General features: G+C 49.9%; 1 protein-coding gene across 4 annotated transcripts in view; it reads right to left on the bottom strand.

Annotated features, from left to right (window-relative positions):
• Positions 1-19,106, bottom strand: part of NF2 (NF2, moesin-ezrin-radixin like (MERLIN) tumor suppressor) — a 73,816-nt gene extending 54,710 nt beyond the window's left edge. For 2 of the 4 annotated variants that reach the window (XM_079762440.1, XM_079762443.1), the window contains exon 1: positions 18,493-19,105. In XM_079762440.1, coding sequence (XP_079618566.1) covers positions 18,493-18,606 — 114 coding nt within the window. In that variant the 5' untranslated portion in view covers positions 18,607-19,105. Of the gene's footprint in view, positions 1-18,492 lie in introns of all 4 variants that reach the window. The other 2 variants (XM_079762441.1, XM_079762442.1) reach the window with 2 other exon arrangements.
• Between the last annotated feature and the right edge of the window lie 1,228 nt (positions 19,107-20,334).

Genomic DNA, 20,334 nt, shown 5'->3' with positions numbered 1-20,334 from the left:
GAAAGAAAAAAGAACCCGAGAATGTCCGAGTTGGAAATAAGCCTCCCTACTGGGTCTACCTACTACAGATCCATCCATCCCCTTTTCGTATAAATAAGGAAACTGAGTCACAGATCCTGCTAAAGTAGACCCTGGCCTTTCTCACAGTGATCGGGTAGGCAAGCAACCCTTCCCCTGACCCCCTACCCCCGTTCCTCCTCACTAGAACTCCCCAGCCATCTTTTTCAGTCAGTGACCAGTATCTTAACACTGTCTTCCTCTCTGAAACAAAACCCCTTCTCCGAAGAGCCTGATACTTCTCCTTTACAGCTCAAAGTGAATTAATGCCTCTGCCACCTCTCATTTATTCTTTCATTATTATTATTATTATTATTATTATTATTATTATTGATTCCAGAGAGGAAGGGAGAGGGAGAGAGAGAGAGAAACATCAATGATGAGAGAGAATCATGGATCGGCTGCCTCCTGCACGCCCCCCCCCCCCACTGGGGATCAAGCCCGTAACCCGGGCATGTGCCCTTGACCGGAATCGAACCCGGTTCCCTTCAGTCCACAGGCTGACACTCTATCCACTGAGCCAAACTGGCCGGGGCTCATTTATTCTTTCAACAAGCATTACAGAGCACATTCTGTATGCCGGGCGATGTTAGACGCCGAGGATGCAAAACGGTGGCAGCTTGGTCCACGCATCCAGACTCCAGCAAAGACCCAGGTCTTTAGAGAACAAGGGAGAGATGAGAGAGGAAAGGAAATAAATCTTTTAAAAAACAATCATAATACCACCTGGCCGGCGTCGCTCAGGGGTTGAGCATCGACCTATGAACCAGGAGGTCTCTGTTCAATTCCCAATCAGCGCACATGCCCGGGGTTGCAGGCTCCATCCCCAGTGTGGGGCGTGCAGGAGGCAGCCGATCCATGATTCTCTCTCTAATCATTGATGTTTCTCCCTCTCTCTCCCTCTCCCTTCCTCTCTGAAATCAATAATAATAATAATAAAAAAGTGTATATTTTTAAAAAGCATAATACCTACAGGAAACTGCAAGCCATCTGGTAGAGCCGAAACAGACAGCCTGAACGCAGGAGGGGGCGTGGTGGAAATGGGGCGTGATGTGGGCCCGGGGGGCTCGCCCTGGAGTCTTTGCAGACTTTTGGGCCGAGGAGTGAGGGGATCAGATCAGATTCTGGAATGTGCTCTGACAACAGGACGGAGAATGAGTTGGAGGAAAGGAGCCGGGGATCAAGAAGGACGGACAGGAGGCCAGCTCCTGTCTCCACAGAGGTGGTGGGCGGGAGAGAAGACAGCCCGAGAGAAGGCGGTCACAGAACCGGCACCCGATGCCAGTGGGGACCGAAGGAGAGAGAAGCAAGGACGCCCGTGTGTCTAGCTCGAGCACCGGGAGGTTCCTTTAAGGGAGAGAGAGGACACGGGGGAAGCAGCAAGTTTCCAGGGGAACAGATGAGCAATTAAATTTTTAGACAAGATAAGTGAAGGTGCCTGAGGAAACCAAGTAAAAGTGACCTACATGCATTTGATGTAAAGTCTTCGCTCTAGTTAGAAAATAAAACGTCCGATCTTTAAGTGATTAAGAATTTTTTCCTTTAGATTAACTCTAACCACCACGTTGTCTGCCTACCCGAGGATGCACTGTTCAACATGCCCTCCCTCCCCAAGACGCATGAGGCTTGCTCAGTCCTCCTCACTCGGGGTTCTAATTCTTTTTTTTTTTTTTAATATATTTGATTGATTTTTTTTTTTTTTTTTTTTTTACAGAGAGGAAGGGAGAGGGATAGAGAGTTAGAAACATCGATGAGAGAGAAACATCCATCAGCTGCCTCCTGCACACCCCCCACTGGGGATGTGCCCGCAACCAAGGTACATGCCCTTGACCGGAATCGAACCTGGGACCCTTGAGTCCGCAGGCCGACGCTCCATCCACTGAGCGACACCAGTGAGGGCGGAGTTCTACTTCTTTACAAACAACAACCACGTTTCTCAGTGGCTCCGGGTGGTTCTCGGACGCCCTGCGCCGGGAGGTCTTGGGCTGTGAATGGGGCCTCCTTGGTGACAGCCGACTGCCCGGGGTGTGACCGCGCTCAGAGTTTAACAGTGACCCACTGCGCCGCGCGGATGCTGTGACGTGACCAGAACGTCTGAACGTCTCCCTAGATTGTAGGCACCTCAGAACAGAGCACCATCTGCCCCGTCTCTACCCCCACAGCGTCCAGCCGAGCATGGACGTACGAGCCACGGCAAACGGCGGCTGTCCGGCGGAAGACCTGACTGCTCCCGGAACCCGAGAGCCTTAGAAACGGAGAGCAAGGTGAACCTCCATCCGTCCGCTCCTTCGACAAACATTTGGGCAACGCCCAACGTGTCCAAGCAGGAGCCGAGGTGCAGGGGCTAGACGGGGAACCAAAGAGACGGTCTCTGCTCTCCCAGGCCAGGTCCGGAGCGTGAACCGGTCAGGAACAGATCATCACCTCCCTCGCCCCACGCACAGAGACCCACTCCAGGTGTGGAGTTTTTCAGCACGACAGCACCTGTGTGGGTGCCCCAACAGGGACACGGAGCCTGCAGGGACGCCCAATAAGGGACCCTCTGTCTTGGGGGGATGGGAAATGGCATCTAAACTGACTCTCCTGGCGGGAAACAGGAGCCGAGTGAAGACTGGGTGTGGGGAAGGCAGGAGTGAGCAGGGAAGTGTGTTCCAGGCAGAGGGAATAGCATGTGCAAAGGTCGAGAGGCAAAAAAGCGTAGCCGGTCCTCGTGGGAAGGGAAAGTAGTCAAGACCGGAGAGTACTGACGGCAGTGCCCCCAAAAGGGCCATCGAATGGCACGTCTTTGTGAACCAGCTGGCTCGGCCTCTCCCGTGCGCACCGCGGGACGCGGAACGCCATCCACATGACCGTTTCCTCCTCGTCCCCAAGGACGGGTTACATGGAGGACCCTTCCAGAGATACCGGAAAGCAGTTACATCATTAGATAAGATAGATGTCTCGGGACATCAGCACTTCCTTCTTCCCGGGAGCCAGGCTAAGGGGCCTGGGCAGGGGGTGGCTACCTAACGTCGTCGACAGGCATCTCAGTCCTGTCACGCTGCGACCTTGGGCAAGTTACTGAGCTCTCTCATGCTTCTCGGCGACGGGGATAACCCACAGGTGATCTGAGCAGACTGATCTGAGGACTCAGGGCATTAATCCAATGAAAAGGCCCGAGGTAGAGACCTGCCCGTAGTAAATACTCAATAGACTTCAGGACTCCTTCCTTCCAGCCCGGCCGCCACGCCTTCGATCCTCAAGGGGCACCGTGGAAAGCCTCCCGGTCCTATTTCGCTCCACGGATGATGGATGACCGATCAGAAGGGGCACCATCCATTCTCATTGAACTCACCACGCCATCACTCATTTGACAAACATTTATTGAGCAGCCACTACGTCCCCGTCACTGTGCTCAGCACAGGAGATAAATGATGAATTCGGGGCAAGACACTGTCCCTGTTCACGTCCGACAGGGAAGACAGGTGAATGGATAACGCAGATGCAACCTGGTAAATGCTAACAGGACAGAGTCCTATGGGAACACAGCCCAGGCCGGGGGGGAGGGGGGCTGCTTGGGGAGCTGCTGTCTGCGCTGGGTCTTGAAAGCCAAGTGGGGTAGCTGGTGAAGGGGCTAAGAAAGCGGTGGGGGGGGGGGGGGGGACGGGAGGGGAGCGGTCACACCAGCTGGAGGGAACCGCATGCCTGCCACTTGGGCCCAAGCTGTTGCAGATGAAGGAATGTTCTCTGCACTTTCCCGGTGTCTGGCGAGCAGCATCATTATCCTCGCTGCAGCAGTGAATGCTCAGTGCAGCCCTGAAACGCAGCTCCAGCCCAGGGCGCGTGACGGCCGCGCCACGGCTGGTCGGGAGCCACGGCGTTCGGCCACTGGTTCTGAGCGGCCACGCATCCCATCACAACACCTGCCAGGTCTCTAAGAAGCCACGACCAGTGGGATGAGTCTTACGTTTGTGTGTGTGTGTGTGTGTGTGTGTGTGTGTGTGTGTTTTAATTAAAATATCTCCTTTTCTTGCCCGGCCGGCGTGGCTCAGGATTGAGCGCCGACCTGTGAACCAGGAGGTCACGGTTCGATTCCCGGTCAGGGCACATGCCCAGGTTGCGGGCTCCATCCCCAGGGTGGGGCGTGCAGGAGGCAGCCGATCGACGATTCTCTCTCATCATGGATGTTTCTATCGCTCTTTCCCGCTCCCTTCCTCTCTGACATCAATAAGAACGTATTTTAAAAAATAAAATAGCTCCTTTTCTGACACCCGATCGCGCGATAAGCCTTTCCGGCGCCGCACGTATACCCCCTGAAGGCCATTGTGTCTGTCATCCGGTGTGTCCTTTCTCCCGAACAGACGGCCAAAAACAGGACAGCTCCTGGTTTTGATGAAACGTCCCTTTAAACCCGAATGGGCCCATCTCTTCCCACCTGGTCCGAGTGTCCAAACGGTTCCGCACGCGCTCGTACAGCGGCTCCTGGCCTCACCTCCGCCTCGTGGAGGGGAGGGCAGGGGAGGGGAGCTAAGCGGCAGATGCTCACTTTGCAGACAGAAAAGAGAGAGGTGGAGGGAGCGAGGTGATCCGCAGGGAGAAGAAAGGCAGGAAGGAGCGCCAATCTGGGCTGCCCGGCACATGCGCCCCCTCCACCCCGCGGACCTCGGACTCAAGGTGCCCTTCACGCGTCGGGGCTAACAGCGGCGCGGCCGGCAGGGCGATGCTTCGTGCTCGGTGGCTGTGCTCTCTATTAACGTTAACCGTCTGCAGGGCTATTTCACAGATATAGACTTGTGCCCGCACCGAAGATAGATGTGGGTGAACTTTATAAACAGGCCTAAGTGCTGTCAGCTTGTTATTTTTTCTAGGGGCCTAAATTTATGAGCTTTATCCGGAGTGAAGTGCTTGTAATTTATCAACCTCCTAGAATGTTTTAAGTAAACAGCACTAAGCACTTACCCTCCGCGGCGGGGACGTGGCCGGATGCAGCACTTACCTGCTGCCGGACGCAACGGGCACCAGCAACCCACGGGGCTGACTGGGGGCTACTGACCATGAATAACACCCAGGACAGTCAACTTACAGTTGGCCGGTTTACTTTTTATTTTCTTAAATATATTTTATTGTTTTTCTACAGAGAGGAAGGGAGAGGGATAGAGAGTTAGAAACATCGATGAGAGAGAAACATCGATCAGCTGTCTCCTGCACACCCCCCATTGGGGATGTGCCAGCAACCAAGGTACATGCCCTTGACCGGAATTGAACCTGGGACCCTTCAGTCCGCAGGCAGACGCTCTATCCACTGAGCCAAACCGGTTAGGACAATTGGCCGGGTTAGACTACCATTTGTCCTGGCTGGTGAGGCTCAGTTGGGTTGGAGCACCGTCCCACGCACCGAAGGGTCGCAGGTTCGATTCCCAATCAGGGCACATACCCAGGTTGTGTTATGGGAGGCGACCATCAATGTTTCTCACATCGATGTTTCTCTCTCTCTCTCTCTCTCTCTCTCAAATCAATAAAAAAATTTTTTTTTAAAGAAAACTCCTTTAAAAAAGTGTGTCAAACAGCTCCCTTACAGATAGAACAACAGAAGGAACTGTGCCTCCCCAGGTTCAGGACATGCAACACGTGTTGACCGTTATTCCAGAGATGGAAAACCAAGTTTGGCTGTGATTCCTCCTCTCAGTGTTTACCCCTGACTTTTGCGGTCGTGGCCGGCCTTCCAAGAACTGATTTACTATAAGGAGACTTGAGGATTGAAGATGCTAACGTACCAGATCCAAATACAACTTTGATTTGTCCATTTTGGGGGGAAAAAAATAGATGCCAAATACCTCGAGATCCAAGATAAACACAATCGAAAGAGTTATTACAAATGATTTTGCTGCACAGTCGGTGAATAATGAGTTCCATTAAAATATTATTTCATCAAAGAAGATTAAAAACGTGCTGCAATGCAGGTAATAAAACCAGCACTCCCCACCTCAATGTGGTATCACCATACACAGAAACAGGTTCTTGTGGCTTATGAGCTCACACTACAGATCGATCATGCTGTTTCCTATTGCAATTAAAGGAGACACCACTCCCAATTAGCCATTATTTCTCAACACGAGGGGAAAGGGGACCCTCCAAGTAGAAACAGGATTTTAGCACACAAAAAAAAAAAGAAGAAAGAAATTCATTTCTCTGGTCTACCAATCACAGCGCCCTCTGTCACTCATCTAAATCTGAGCAAAATCTCCTAAACCTAGAGCCTCCTCTTTGCAAAAAAAATAATAATAATAATCCCATCTCCACTCTCTTGTCCTGTCAATTTCTGTCATAATCAACCATAGCAAGTAATTCCCCTGTCCCAGCCCTCCAATCGTCTCTGTTAGCATGCGAAATCTATTTACATGATTGGTTTCAAGACCTTCCACCTTGAAATTACTTCCTCGCTCTTTCAACCAATGCCCCGGCCTTGTGACAACCCAGCCTGTGCCCTCCCCACGTCAGCAAAACGAGGCGCTTCCATCTATCCGTAACCGGACCTTTCTGAGAGCCATTCATCTCATCGCGGTCCTCCTGCCCACAAACAACACCGGGCACGTGAGTCGGCATGGACAGAAAAACAGGTGTCTGCCTTTCCCCCCCGCTTCCTGTCCGGCCTCCGGTTCTGCACAGCGCACACGCCTCGAGAGCAAGGGCTACGTCGCGTCTCCTAGAACCCGAGCAAGCGCCGCGTCACCTGTGGCCGCGCCAGGCGTGCTTGCGGGTGGGCGGCTGACGATGTTGACGATCGTGATGATGACACACCTCGATGAGGCTCCTGAGTAGAACAGCCTTCTGAGGAAGGACGGCAGCGATGCCAGGATTTAGGATGCTCCTTATTAAAACTGTGATTGCATAACTGGGCCTTAAGATATATCTTTTCCCCCTTTGGTGACACAGACTGATTTTCCTCTCTCTAAAAAATACCTTGGCAAGGAATTCTCCCTCTCTAAGAACCAACGAGAAAAATTTCCACAGAGCGAGAGAATCACAGCACGTTGGGAAGTCACAAAAGAGGGGTTTTAAACTCTGATAAGTCTTTCAAAAGAAAATGTATTACAGTTTCTTGGGGTGTGTGTGTGGGGGGGTTATGTCTGCAGCTCCTGGCATGTTTCCTGCTGAAAAAGAGACGGGGTACGGCAGCCGCAGTGAACCCAGGGAGGAGATCTGCATTCTGAGCTCCCTCCCTCTGCCACACACAAGCCTGCACTCTTGGGGGAGCCACGCAGCTCAACTGGGCCTCAGTGTCCTCGCCTGTCAATCTCTTACGCCCCCTGCAATGCCCGGATTTTATGATGCTATGAAAAAAAAAAAGATGAGGCCTGGCCGGGGGGGTCAGTTGGTTGGAGCATCGTCCTGTACACCTAAAGGTGGCAGGTGTGACTCCCAGTTAGGGCACATACCTGGGCTGCGGGTTTGAGCCCCAGTCAGGGTGCATACGGGAGGCAACCAATTGGTGTTTTACTCTCACATCAATGTTTCTTTCTCCCCCCCCCTCTCTACTTCTCTCTCTCTGTCTCTCTCTCTCTCTCTCTCTCTCTCTCTCTCTCTCTCTCTACTTCTCTCTCTCTCTTTCTCTCTCTCTCTCTCAATCTCTCTTTCTCTCTCTCCCTACCCCTCCTCTCTCTACACATATCCTTGGGTAAGGATTTAAAAAGATGAAGAAAAAGAAGCAAAAAAAAAATTAAAAAATAAAAAGATGAAGCACTTCAAAAGCGGCTTGACAGATGACAAAGCAAAAAGAAACAATACGATGATGGTGCTATCAAAGCAACAATCCCCCCAAAGCAAAGGAGACAATTTCTGTCCTCGGAATTGAGCTCACGACAGGAGGGCAATCGCGGCCTTGTCAAATGGCTATAAAACACCCAAGCCCGCTGCGCTGGGAAAGCCACTTGACCTGCCTGGGCCTCAGCTTCCACAGTCGTCACGTGGTCGGTCAGGATTAACACCATCGGGGTCTGTGCGCCCGAGATGGTTTTGGATGCGCCATGTAGTGCCTTTTTCTGTTGCTGTCGTAATTTCTTTTAAGCCTGTGTCACCACCCCATTCGATATCTCGAAATCATTTTCCGGGGTGTAAATGACACTGAACATTTCATTGGCGTGTGCATTCTCCATTTTCTCCCCGTACGGGGGTTCCGCTATGGCTATCATGTGGCTCTCTCCAAATAATCAAGAGCCGACGCATGATAATGAACTCTCTAATGTAACAAAAATGATCATTACAACGCTGCTGAAAAATAAAAGTGTTTTAGCACCAAGTATGCTATAGCTACTCAGCATTTATCAATGATGGCACTGCTTGAAACACTGAGAATCAAAATTCTGCAGAGCTCCAAATAGGAAACAGGAAATTCAGTGCAGACGCAAAGCTAAATTTCACATACCTCATCATGAGGCAAAATGAGCAGACTATGAAATACAACCCATGATTAAGTATTATCTGACTAATTAACTCCGCCTGCCCTTCACAAAAATTGTACTTTGTCTTTAAAAGTGCATTCCTTCAGCCCTCGCTGGTGTGGCTCAGTGGATAGAGCATCAACCTGCAGACTGAAGGGTCCTGGGTTTGATTCCAGTCAAGGGCACGCGCCCGGGGTTGCGGGCTCGATCCCCAGTAGGGGGCGTGCAAGAGGCAGCTGATCAATGATTCTCATCACTCAGGTTTCTCTCTCTCCCTCTCCCTTCCTCTCTGAAATCCATAAAAATATATTTTAAAAAATAAATAAAAGTGTATTCCTTCAAAAAAAAAAAGTTCCCAGTACAACAGGACTGGAACACAATCCTTTCATGCCAATCAGCTCCTGCAAAACCCAGACCTTGGCCCGGAAAGAAATTTTATTAAAGTATTCTGTTCATAGCTTGACCTCTGATTAAGTGTCATGTCATTCATGATAAGGACACTGACTTGAACAACCCTGGCAGGTAGGAGTACGAGTGGGTAGGACCGGTAAGATTTTCTACCGATGGAGGAGAATTACTGTGGGCTGAAGACTTTTTAAACACATTCATGGGACTGACTGAATCTCAAATCAGCAGGAGGAGGGTACCAGATAAAAATACACTGGTTGGTGAGTGTAAAACCACCGACCAGGTCAGGTAAGTTTCGTAATGACTCGGGCCTTTACGTTTTCTCTGGAAGTCAAAGGATCACAATGACTAAAACCAGGAGACAGACGAACCTTGGCAGGATGCACGGGGAAAGCAGTCAGTAGCGGAACTCACCCGCAGAAAGGCTTTGTGAGCTTGCCAGCGCTGGGTCCAAATTTGCCTTCAAAGAAGCCAAGGGCCCAATGCCTTTAAGAAATGTTGTGCTCGGACCCCACCTAGTGGTGCCGGAGCGATTCCTACACTGGGACAAGCACCTTGAGCGGCTGAAGATTTGATTCAAGCTTTATTTTCCCCCTGAGTCAGCACTAGTTTGGTAATAACGTTTTACTTGGTTAAAAAAAAAAAAAAAAAAGTACGAAAACACGTGGATTTAGAATCTACATTAGACAAAGCACAGGCAGGAGGACGGAAGGCATCGTCCCGTAACAAACCAGAGAAGCCTGGCTAAAAAGATCAGCTGCTCTGAGAAAAGTCAGTTCTGGGTGTGTTTTTTTAAGACCTCAAATGCTGCAACTTCTGAAATTAAAATTAAACAAGCAACAACAATGTGTTAAGACGAGAAAGCAACACCAGCATGAATAACTGGAGAAGTCAGCAAAAACAAAGAAAAGAGAAAAATGTTCCAAACGACACATGGGGGACAAAAGAGAGGAGAACAATTAACGATGGCAGAAATAAGAAAAGGACCCTGCGCTCACAGTGGACCCCAAGCTGAACAGAGATCAATTACGTATCACCTCATAAAAAAAAAGATCCTTGAACAGGAATAAGGCGTAAAGTTCATCGTATGTAGACTAATTATAACCCAGAAGGTCTACAATTTCAAAGGCTTCCTTCTTCGCTGTTCACCAGCAAAGCGCGACTGCATTCATCCTTCACCCTTGACTTGATCTGCGGCACCCATGCCACCCACCATGGGGGCACTGCTTACAACCCCCATGGGAGAGCCCAGCAATAAACAATAAGGTAGAGTCCATCTTTCTTCTGAAATAAGAAGGAAAGTTTCTCAGTGGCCTCATGTAGACTACTCTTACTACATATTACCAAGCAACAGAATCACCACCACTGCCCTCCTGAAGTGTACATTCTAGGAGGAAATCGTTTATTTGCCTAAATCTCGGGGCGTCTAAAATTTCACATCTTTTTTAAAAATATATATATATTTTTTATTTCAGAGAGGAAGAGATAGAAACATCAATGATGAGAGGGAATCATTGATTGGCTGCCTCCTGCATGCCCCCTACTGGGGACCAAGCCCGAAACCTGGGCATGTGCCCTTAACGGGAATCGAACCTGGGACCCTTGAGTCCACAGGCCGAAGTGTATATACTAAGCCAGTGGTCGGCAAGCCGCGGCTCGTGAGCCACATGCGGCTCTTTGGCCCCTTGAGTGTGGCTCTTCCACAAAATACCACGGCCTGGGCGAGTCTATGTTGAAGAAGTGGCGTTAGAAGAAGTTTAAGTTTAAAAAATTTGGCTCTCCAAAGAAATGTCAATCGTTGTCCTGTTGATATTTGGCTCTGTTGACTAATGAGTTTGCCGACCACTGCCCTAGCCAGTTTGGCTCAGTGGATAGAGCATCGGCCTGAGGGCTGAAGATCCCAGGTTCGATTCCATTTAAGGGCACCAAAAAAAAATAAATAAAATGTCACATCTTACTGAAAATACCAGCTGTCCTTTCTGTTTTCCCCTTCGGAAAGTTCCTTCTGTCACGGACAACTTCATGTCCACGTGTATGTTGGCGGTTAAACCGATCCTGACCCCACTTGGGTCTGTGAAAACATTTGGGCTCTCAACCAACACCAGGAGGAGGCTTTACTTCTCAATACGAGATAGCATCAGAATCTCGCACAACTCAATTCGGAGAAATTTTTCATATTGGGCTCTTCTTCCTGGTAGGTTGAGTTATTAGAGTAAAATTCCAGCCTAGATAAGAAATAACAGAACCGTTTAGCCTCCTGGCAAATTACATTCAGCACCCACTCTCTCAAAATGACAAATATCAGGTCTTTCGAGTGGAAAAATCCTCCAAAGCATTGAGCCAATTGTGCAATGCAGCAAGCAGTGCAAGGAAGAGATTTCCCCCCTCGCGCCCCCCCACCCCCCCACATCTCTGCAGCAAAAAAAAGTTTGAACTTATTAACATAAGGTGACATGATTCCTATGTTAACTACCACTGGTTCTGAAGTTGACTCCCTATTAAAAAAAAAAAAAAGCCACCTACATTTGACCTCGATAAAGCCAAGAATTCCACAAGAACCATCTCTCTTCTTCTTTTTTATTTTTTTCCAAATGCATTAGCACTTTGCTCGGTGAATGTATAACATAATAATAGGGCAGGAGAGTAAGACCGATGGCTTCTCCGAAGCCGAGTTCACTCAGTCATCGTAGATCAAACGGCCGTTACTTTCAACGGGACATCTGAACATCATTTACAGCCAGGTAAATTTTCACTGGAAATTTGAGGTTCAATGAGATGCAACCGCTTGACAAATCACAGCATGCCAGGGTACGGGGGTGACCTGAGCCTCCTAGGCCAATTCCTGTCCCTTTCTTTCCGCCCAGCGCTCTGCAACCCGCCCGTCCTCATCACAGCCTGGCGGGGCCAGTGATATTCGTTCCATTTTACTAATGTGGAAGCTGAGGTCCAGAGAGCTCAAGTGTCTGACCCAGGCTTTACGCAGTTTAGCTGGAACTCGGTGAAGCCCGGGTCTGTCTTACTTCAAAGCCCACGCACTTCCTCCTCGGCTGCAGCATCACTTGAGAGTTGGTTAGCAATGCAGAACCACACGTCTTACCAAGATCCTCAGGTCACTGATGTGCACTTTAAGGCTTGACAGACGATATACTTTATTGTGGGGTTTTTTAAAAATATATTTTATTGATTTTTTTACAGAGGAAAGGAGAAGGATAGAGAGTTAGAAGCATCGATGAGAGAGAAACATCAATCAGCTGCCTCCTGCACATCCACTACTGGGGATGTGCCTGCCACCAAGGTACATGTCCTTGACCGGAATCGAACCTGGGACCCTTCAGTCCGCAGGCTGACGCTCTATCCACTGAGCCAAACCGGTTAGGGCCAGACTACATACTTGAACATTCTGCCTCTCTGAGTAGCACTACTGTGATCTCTTTCCATAGACCCCAACGTGGTGGTGGGATTTTTGCTTCCATAGCCATGAGATATTGGTCTCTAGTTTTCTTGTGCTATCTCTGTCTGGTTTTGGTATCAGGGTAATGCCGGCCTCGTAAAATGAGCTAAAAAGTGGTCCTTTTTCTTCTATTTTTTTTTGGGGGGAGGGGGTGGGGGGGTCATTTGTGAAAATTTGGCATTCATTTTCTTTTATTTTTTAATATTTCTTTATTGATTTCAGAGAGGAAGGGAGAGGGAGAGCGAGATAGAAACATCAATGATGAGAGAGAATCATTGACCGGCTGCCTCCTGCACGCCCCCTACTGGGGATCGAGCCCGCAATCTGGGCATGTGCCCTTGGCCGGAATCGAACCTGGGACCCTTCAGTCCACGGGCCGACACTCTATCCACTGAGCCAAACTGGCTAGGGCGGCATTAATTTTCTTGAAATGTTTGACAGATTCGATGGTGAAGCTATCCAGTCCTCGGGATAGAGCCTGGGGTTTTCACCCTGGGTAGCATTTTCATTACTAAGCCACACTCTTCATTCACTTGTAGTTCTGTTCAGATTGAGCCAATGCCGGTATAGTTGCTGTCTTGAGGAATTTGTCCGTTTCATTTAAGTTGCATAACTATTTGGTATAGAACTGCCATTTTTCTTTTGTGTGTGTGTGTGTGTGTGTGTGTGTGTGTGTGTGTTTAAGTCTTTTATTTCTCGATTCCTCCTTTACTACTTGCTTTTGCATTAAGTGAATATTTTCTAGTGAAGCATTTAAATTTCTTTAATAAATTTTTCCACTATATTTGTAAAGATTTTTTTTTTAGTGGTTACCCTAGGGTTTTAACCATATAACCCTTATTTATCAGAATCAGCTTCAGATTTATATTAGCTTAATTCCAGTGATATATAGAAATGATACTCCCATATAGCTCCATTCCCTCCCCCTTTTTTTGTAGCATTGTTACATATATTATATCTGTTAAAGTTACAAGCCTGGCAATGCATTGTTATAATTATTACTTTATCATCTATAGTCATTTCCTTAGCCCATTACAGCTTTTTTCCTACCCACTCCTTTGCACTATTATTGGCAAGTATATTACACATAGATTACATTTCTGTTATAGTCCCAACAGTATATTATATGCATATTTTACATAATTGCTTTTTAAATCAGTTAAGAGGAGAAAAATATGTATTTATACTTTTTTTCTAATTATATAATTACCTTTATTGGTGCTCTTTGTTTTTCTTTTATGTGGATTTAAGTTACTATCTAAGGTCATTGCTTTTAGCCTGAAGAACTTCCTTTAGTATTTAGTAAGGTGAGTCTTTAAGCAACAAATTCTCTCAGTTTTTATTTATACAGGAAAGTCTTTAGTTCATCTTCACCTTTGAAATGTCCTTCTCGTTTATAGCCACCGGTGCTGGATATAGGATTCTCAGTTGACAATTTTTTTTCTTTGAGCACTTCACATATGTTCTGCTGAGAAGTCAGCTGTTAACCTTATTGGGGTTTCCTTGTAATGGCAAAATCGTTTTCCTCATGTTGCTTTCAAAATGGGCTCGTCTTTGACTTTCAGCATTTTTACTAGGATGTGTCTGTTTGTGAATCTCTTTCTGCTTATCCTCCTTGGAGTGAACTGAGCTTCCTCAGTGTACAGGTCATTGTTTATTATAATGGCTACTTTAAAACCTTCTCATTAAATCTGACATCTGGTCACCCTCACAAGCAATTTCTCTTGCTAGCTTTTTCCCACTGTATGGGTCATACTTCCCTGCTTCTTGGCATACCTCGTAATTTTTGTTGGAAACTGGACATTTTAGACAACACATTATATCAACTCTTGGGACCCGTGCCCTCCTCTCCAGGGCTTGTTATTTGCTTATTTATTTGTTTAGAGCAGTGATGGGCAACCTTTTGAGCTTGGTGTGTCAAACTTGACCAAAAAACTGAGCATAACTCGGATAGTGTGTCACTTTGAGGAAAAAACTAACTCCAAGACTCTAGTCGCAAATGTTTCATCCTCAGGAGCAGCAAATGTTTCATCCTCGGCATGCGGCCGCGTGTCATCAGAAATGGCTACGTGTGTCAGTGCTGACACGCGTGTCATAGGTTCGCCATCACTGGTTTAGAGGCTGGCTGACTTGTTTTAGTGAAATCTTTCCCTCACACAGTGTGGAGGCCGATGATGCTGCTCTTCGTGGAAGCACATCTTTGGGTATGCCTAAAGGTTTTAGAATCACTCTCATTCTCTTTCCCTTATCACACCCAGCTGTTAAAGTCCACTAATTGCGGTATATTGTTCCATTATCCTAGACCAGTGGTCAGCAAACTGCGGCTCGCGAGCCACATGCGGCTCTTTGGCCCCTTGAGTGTGGCTCTTCCACAAAATACCACGTGCGGGCGCACACATATAGTGCGATTGAAACTTCGTGACCCATGCGCAGAAGTCGGTTTTCGGCTCTCAAAAGAAATTTCAATTGTTGTACTGTTGATATTTGGCTCTGTTGACTAAGGAGTTTGCCGACCACTGGCCTATACTAGTAGCCCTGCACATGAATCTGTGCGCTAGTAGCTCTCTGCGGGGCCTGGCCGCTCCGCACCCGCTGCCCAGAGGCTCTCTGAGGCCCAGAGGGCCATCTACGGCCGGGCGCAGAATGCTTGCCTCGTTGCCAGGGCTACGACACAAGCATTCCCCCCCACCCCCGCAGCAGCTCTGTGCCCGCTACCCAGAGGCCCTCCGCAGCCAGGGTGGAACGCTTGCCTCATCACCGCGGCAACAAAGCAAGCATTCCACCAGGCCGCTCACGCTGCCCACTTTCAGTGGCCGCCCCCTCCCCGGGACTGGGGAACTCCGGGGGGGCTGAGAGGACAGGGCGCCACCATCTTGTGGCTATGGGTGCCTCCACATTTTGTGACTGAGTGACGGTTAATTTGCATATTACCCTTTTATTAGTTGGGATAATAAAAGGGCAATATGCAAATTGACCAAACTGTGGACCGGTTGCTATGACGACTGGTCGCTATGACACGCACTGACCACCAAGGGGCAGATGCTCAATGCAGGAGCTGCCCCCTGGTGGCCAGTGCGCTACCTCAGGGGGAGCGCCGCTCAGCCAGAAGCCGGGCTCACGGCTGGCGAGCGGGCTTAGGCCTGCTCCCCGCTGGTAGCGGGCCTAAACCATCAGTCAGACATCCCCTGAGGGCTCCCCCGAACTGCAAAAGGGCGCAGGCCAGGATGAGGGACCTCCCCCTCCCCAAGTGCACGAATGTCGTGCCCCGGGCCTCTAGTTTTCAATAATGCTCTGGGACATAACGTGCTCTAGGAAGCAATCCAATCAATGGGTGGCTCTTTGAGGGAATAGTTTCTGCGATCAGTGTTTGATATTTGTTCTGGCCCCCGGAGGGCTCTTCCTAGCTGTCATATTCCCCAATTCTCTCCTGCAAACTAGCTGGCCGACAGCCTCGGCTATATCTTTTGCAATCCACAAATACCCTCCCAATTGCCTTTCACCAAGACCTCTACTGTTCTTGAGTACCCCGAGGCAGAAACTTCTCCATACTCTGCTGCAAATAAAGTCACTACCTTGGGAAGAGATTAGAAGCTAAGGGTTTTACCGAAAAAAGAAAAGGAAAAAAAAACTTGAAATCATGTGTTCCCAAAGATATATGCGTCCCTATGTTCACTGCGACATTATTCACGGTGGTCAAGACATGGAAACAACCGAAGTGCCCTGCCACAGAGGACTGGATGAAGAAGATGTGCTACGTCTACACAATGGAATGCTACTCAGCCATAAGGAAGCATGAAAGAGCGCCCCTTGCAACAACATTGAGCTAAGTGAAATAAGTCAGAAAGAGCTAAGAACTATACGATCTCACTCATATGGGGGCTATAAAACGGAAACTTGTGAGCACAGACAGCAGGGTGGTGAATGCCAGAGGGAAGGGGGGTGGGAGAGAAGGGAGTCCTAATATATGGAGACAGAAGACCTGACTTTGGGTGGTGGGCACACAGTGCAATATACAGATTTTGTAACATAGAAACCCCACACCTGAAACCTATAAGTAACATAGAAACCCTCTGAAACCTATATGTCACATAGAAACCCACACCTGAAACCTATATGTAACATAGAAACCCACACCTGAAACCTACATGTAACATAGAAACCCACACCTGAAACCATTCATGTTGACCAATATCACCCCAATAAATTTAATAAATACATTTTTTAAAAAGAAGCTCAGGCCCTAGGCGGTTTGGCTCAGTGGATAGTGTCGACCTGCGGACCAAAGGGTCCCGGGTTCGATTCCCAGTCAAGGGCACATACCTGGGTTGTAGGCTCCTCCCCGGCCTGGGACCTGGTCGGGGCATGTGCAGGAGGCAACCAATCAATGTGTTTCTATCACATCGATATTTCTATCTTTCTCTCTCTCTTCCACTCTCTCTAGAAAAAAAAAAAAAAAGCTAAGGATTTTAAAGCTGGCTTCTCCCTCTAGGCAAAATCTCTGAGCCCTTGGCGGAAGTGGGGAGGGGGACATACCAGCTTGGGGCCTTCTCCTGGCGGGAAGCACCATCTCACAAGCTGTGTGGGGCACGAGTAAATGGGCCCAGTATTCTCCGCGTGCCACACCCAGGGCACAGCCCCCCTCTCCCATAAGTAGGAGCGGGGTGAAAGAAGGAAGCCCCCTCTTTCCCCTTCACTCAGTCTGTCTCAGCAACACGTAGCCTCGGGCAGGATAAGAACACTGAAGTCCCGCTCCTCCTGGGAAGAAAGCCTTCAGACAGGTGCCGCGGGGAGAGGGAGCGTGTGTTCTGAGCTGCGGCAGGAGAATCTCTCTCCACGTGCTGAGCTGGGAGCAGGGAGGGTGGTAGAGGTCTTGGCTCAAATGCCACCAATTCTCACCTCCCTTATGGAATGTTTACGTATTTTTTAAAAGATACATTTTTATTGGTTTCAGAGAGGAAGGGAGAGGAAGAGAGAGATAGACATATCCATGAGGAGAGAGAATCACTGATCGGCTGCCTCCTGCCCGCCCCACACGTAGGGATGTGACCTGACCGGGAATCGAACCGTGACCTCCTGGTTCATCGGTCCACGCTCAACCACTTGAGCCACGCCAGCTGGCTGTTGAGGTATATTTTTAATAGGTATTTCTTCACTCGATGCAGGCCCCTATCATTCCTAGAGGGTTTAAAGTATTTTTTAAAAAAATAATTTTGACCAGTTTTACAGAGAACCAGGTCAGTGGAGCTCCTCATGCTGAAAGTTAGCGTTTGTGCTACCAGGGTACAGCTGCAGAGCGGAGTGGTTGCTGCTGAGACCGGATGGCCTACGAAGCTGAAAATATTTATGATGTGGGCCTTTACAGAAAAAGTGTGCCGAGCCCTGACGTGGGTCGCTGCTGCCAATGCCGCTGGTCCCCAGACCACACTTGGAGTAGCAAGGGCTTCAATTACTTGAGAGACAGTAAGTACCGTGTTGGCTAAGCTCTTGCTTCAAGACCCCACTTCACCATTTATTAGGCACATGGTTTGGGGCGCCCCCCCTCACTGGGTTGTTGTGAGAACCAAATGTACGAAAGTCTGCCACTTTGAACGTATTCAACCAATAACTTATCATCATGCAAACTGTATAGGAAATTTAAATATAAGACAGCCTCTCTTTCCTCAAAGAGGTGTTGTTGTTTTTTTCCCCCAGAAAATTTAAGTTTTGGAAAAGGGAAACGAGTATAGACTCCCCAATAAGACGAGAATTCTTTTAATACCCGGGGTGCACAAATGATCTAACGAAGTGAAAACTCTACGGAGCTGGAGCTGGAGCCGACACGGAACACTAGAATTTGCCACCGCCAATGCTCCCAGCCCCTTGCAGTAACAATGAATGAAAACTTTCAGGACGCGCTTCCAAACCCCAGTGTCCTATTGGAAAAGACAGCCATGTGTATCCTGGATACGAGGATTTGGGCCTACATGGCTCCCTTCCGGTTCTGGCCGTCTCTGTCTGTGCCCCGACATGATATAAACAGAACCCCTCAAGTTTCCACCTGGACTTGACACCCGGGCCGGGGCGCCCGGATCGGTGCCGCCCTAATAGGGGCCCGAGGCGCAGGGGTTCCGCCCGGCTCCCACCTCGCCGCAGCCCGTCGGGGCTGCCCGGCCCGCTTACCTCGCAATTGAACTCCATCTCGGCGTCCATGGTGACGATCCGCACGGTGAACGTCTTCGGCTGCTTCCTCTTGAGCGAGCTGAAGCTCATGCGGGAAGCGATGGCCCCGGCCATGGCGCGGGGCTCCGGCCCGGGACCCTCGCGCCCCAAGGCCTGCGCTCTGGGACGGTTAGCCCCCCTGGAGGAGCCGCACAGGCCTCAGGGCCACCATGGTGGCCGGCCAGCCGGCCCGGGAACTGTCTAGGCGGCGCGGGCCCCCCGCAGCCAGCATGGGCCGCGAGGACCCTGCCCGGGGAGCGGCAAAGGGGGAGTTGCGGGGCGGGCCCCGGCGGCCGTAAGGGAGGGAACGCGAGCTGGGACCGACGGGGGTGGAACCGGCCCGGCTCTCCGGGACTCGGGTCGGGGACGCTGAGGTCACCAGGACCCGGCCCCTTAGACGGCGGCGACCCCGATCCCGCGCGCCTCTCCGCGGCTGACGGAGATCTCGGGGGCGCGCGGCAGCCGGGCGCGCACGTGCGCGCGTGGCTGTCACCGTCCTCGCTCCGCGCGCGCCCGCGGGAAGCGTCCCCCTCCCCGCAGCCCCGCAGCCAGCTCCCCGCCCCGCCCGCAGGCCCTAGTTCACCGAGCACCACGCAACCTAACCGGCGGCCACCGCTCGGGCGCAGCGATTGGCGCGGGACTCCCAGGGAGGCAGAACTTTCCCTCTCCGTCCCTCGTCTCCCGAACGGCTCCGCCAATTGGAAGTTCCGCTCTCACCGGGGGCCTGGGCTCGGCGTTGACTGGCTGCCGCGTCGGTCGCTCCGAAAGCTTTTGTTAGGAACTCTAGCAAGACTGGTTGAGGCGGCGGATCCCGACCCGCCTTTCCCGGGAAACCACGTCGTAGAGGCTGGCCCCGGGGCGCGCGCGCGGGGATCCTCCCAGGCCCTGGCGGATCAAGGGCGCCGCCGAGGGGGACGCGCCCAGGGGGTCGTGTGTCGGACACCCGGCGGAGAGTCCTGTTTGGCATTTTCACAATCCCACATTCCGACCTCTGTTCGCCACACTTTCAACTCACGTTGGAGGCCGCCCAGGTGGCCGGCTCTCTCCCCCAGATCCTTCTGCTTCTCTTTAGGAGAACTAAGTAAGTATGAACAGGAGGGGGTTGTAGTTGGAACTGCCTCGTGGGGTTGAAAAGGAATATAAGCGAGTTAGTTATAAAGCGTTGTTAGTTCTAGGAACTGGCTGGCACTAACGAGGTTGAATCCGATGCAACAGCTGCTTTTGTGGATGCAAAACGGTCCAAATCAAAGCATTTCTCACTTTGTGCTCTACGATTTCTGTTTTCGAACCATATGCGTGTATTATTTGCTTTTTAAATGTTATCAAAGGTTGTGACGGGATGTGTATGAGCTGGGGAGGGGCGCATAACTTTCTGGGGTTTTTTGTTGTTAATCCTCACCGGAAGGTATTTTTCCATTGAGTTTTAAGAGTGAAGGGGAAGAGATAGAGAGAAATATCCATGTGAGAGAGAGACATCAATTGGTTGCCTCCTGCATGAGCCCCCAGACCAGGGCCAGGGATTCAGCCTGCAACCCAGGTACCAGAATCCAACCCAGGACCCTTCAGTCCCAAGGCCAACGCTCTATCCACTGAGCCAAACATGCTAGGACATAACTTTCTGGGGGGTTTTTTGGGGTTTTTTTGTGTGTTTTTTTTAGAATGGTGTTTGGGAAGGATTGCTCTTTTTTTTTTTTAATATATTTTATTGATTTTTTACAGAGAGAGGGATAGAGAGTTAGAAACATCGATGAGAGAGAAACATCGATCAGCTGCCTCTTGCATACCCCCTACTGGGGATGTGCC

This window comes from Cnephaeus nilssonii (assembly GCF_951640355.1).
Source record: "Cnephaeus nilssonii genome assembly, chromosome: 22".
NCBI lineage: Eukaryota > Metazoa > Chordata > Mammalia > Chiroptera > Vespertilionidae > Cnephaeus > Cnephaeus nilssonii.
The sequence above is the reverse complement of the archived record's forward strand: the minus strand, read 5'-3'. Positions and strand labels throughout refer to the sequence as shown.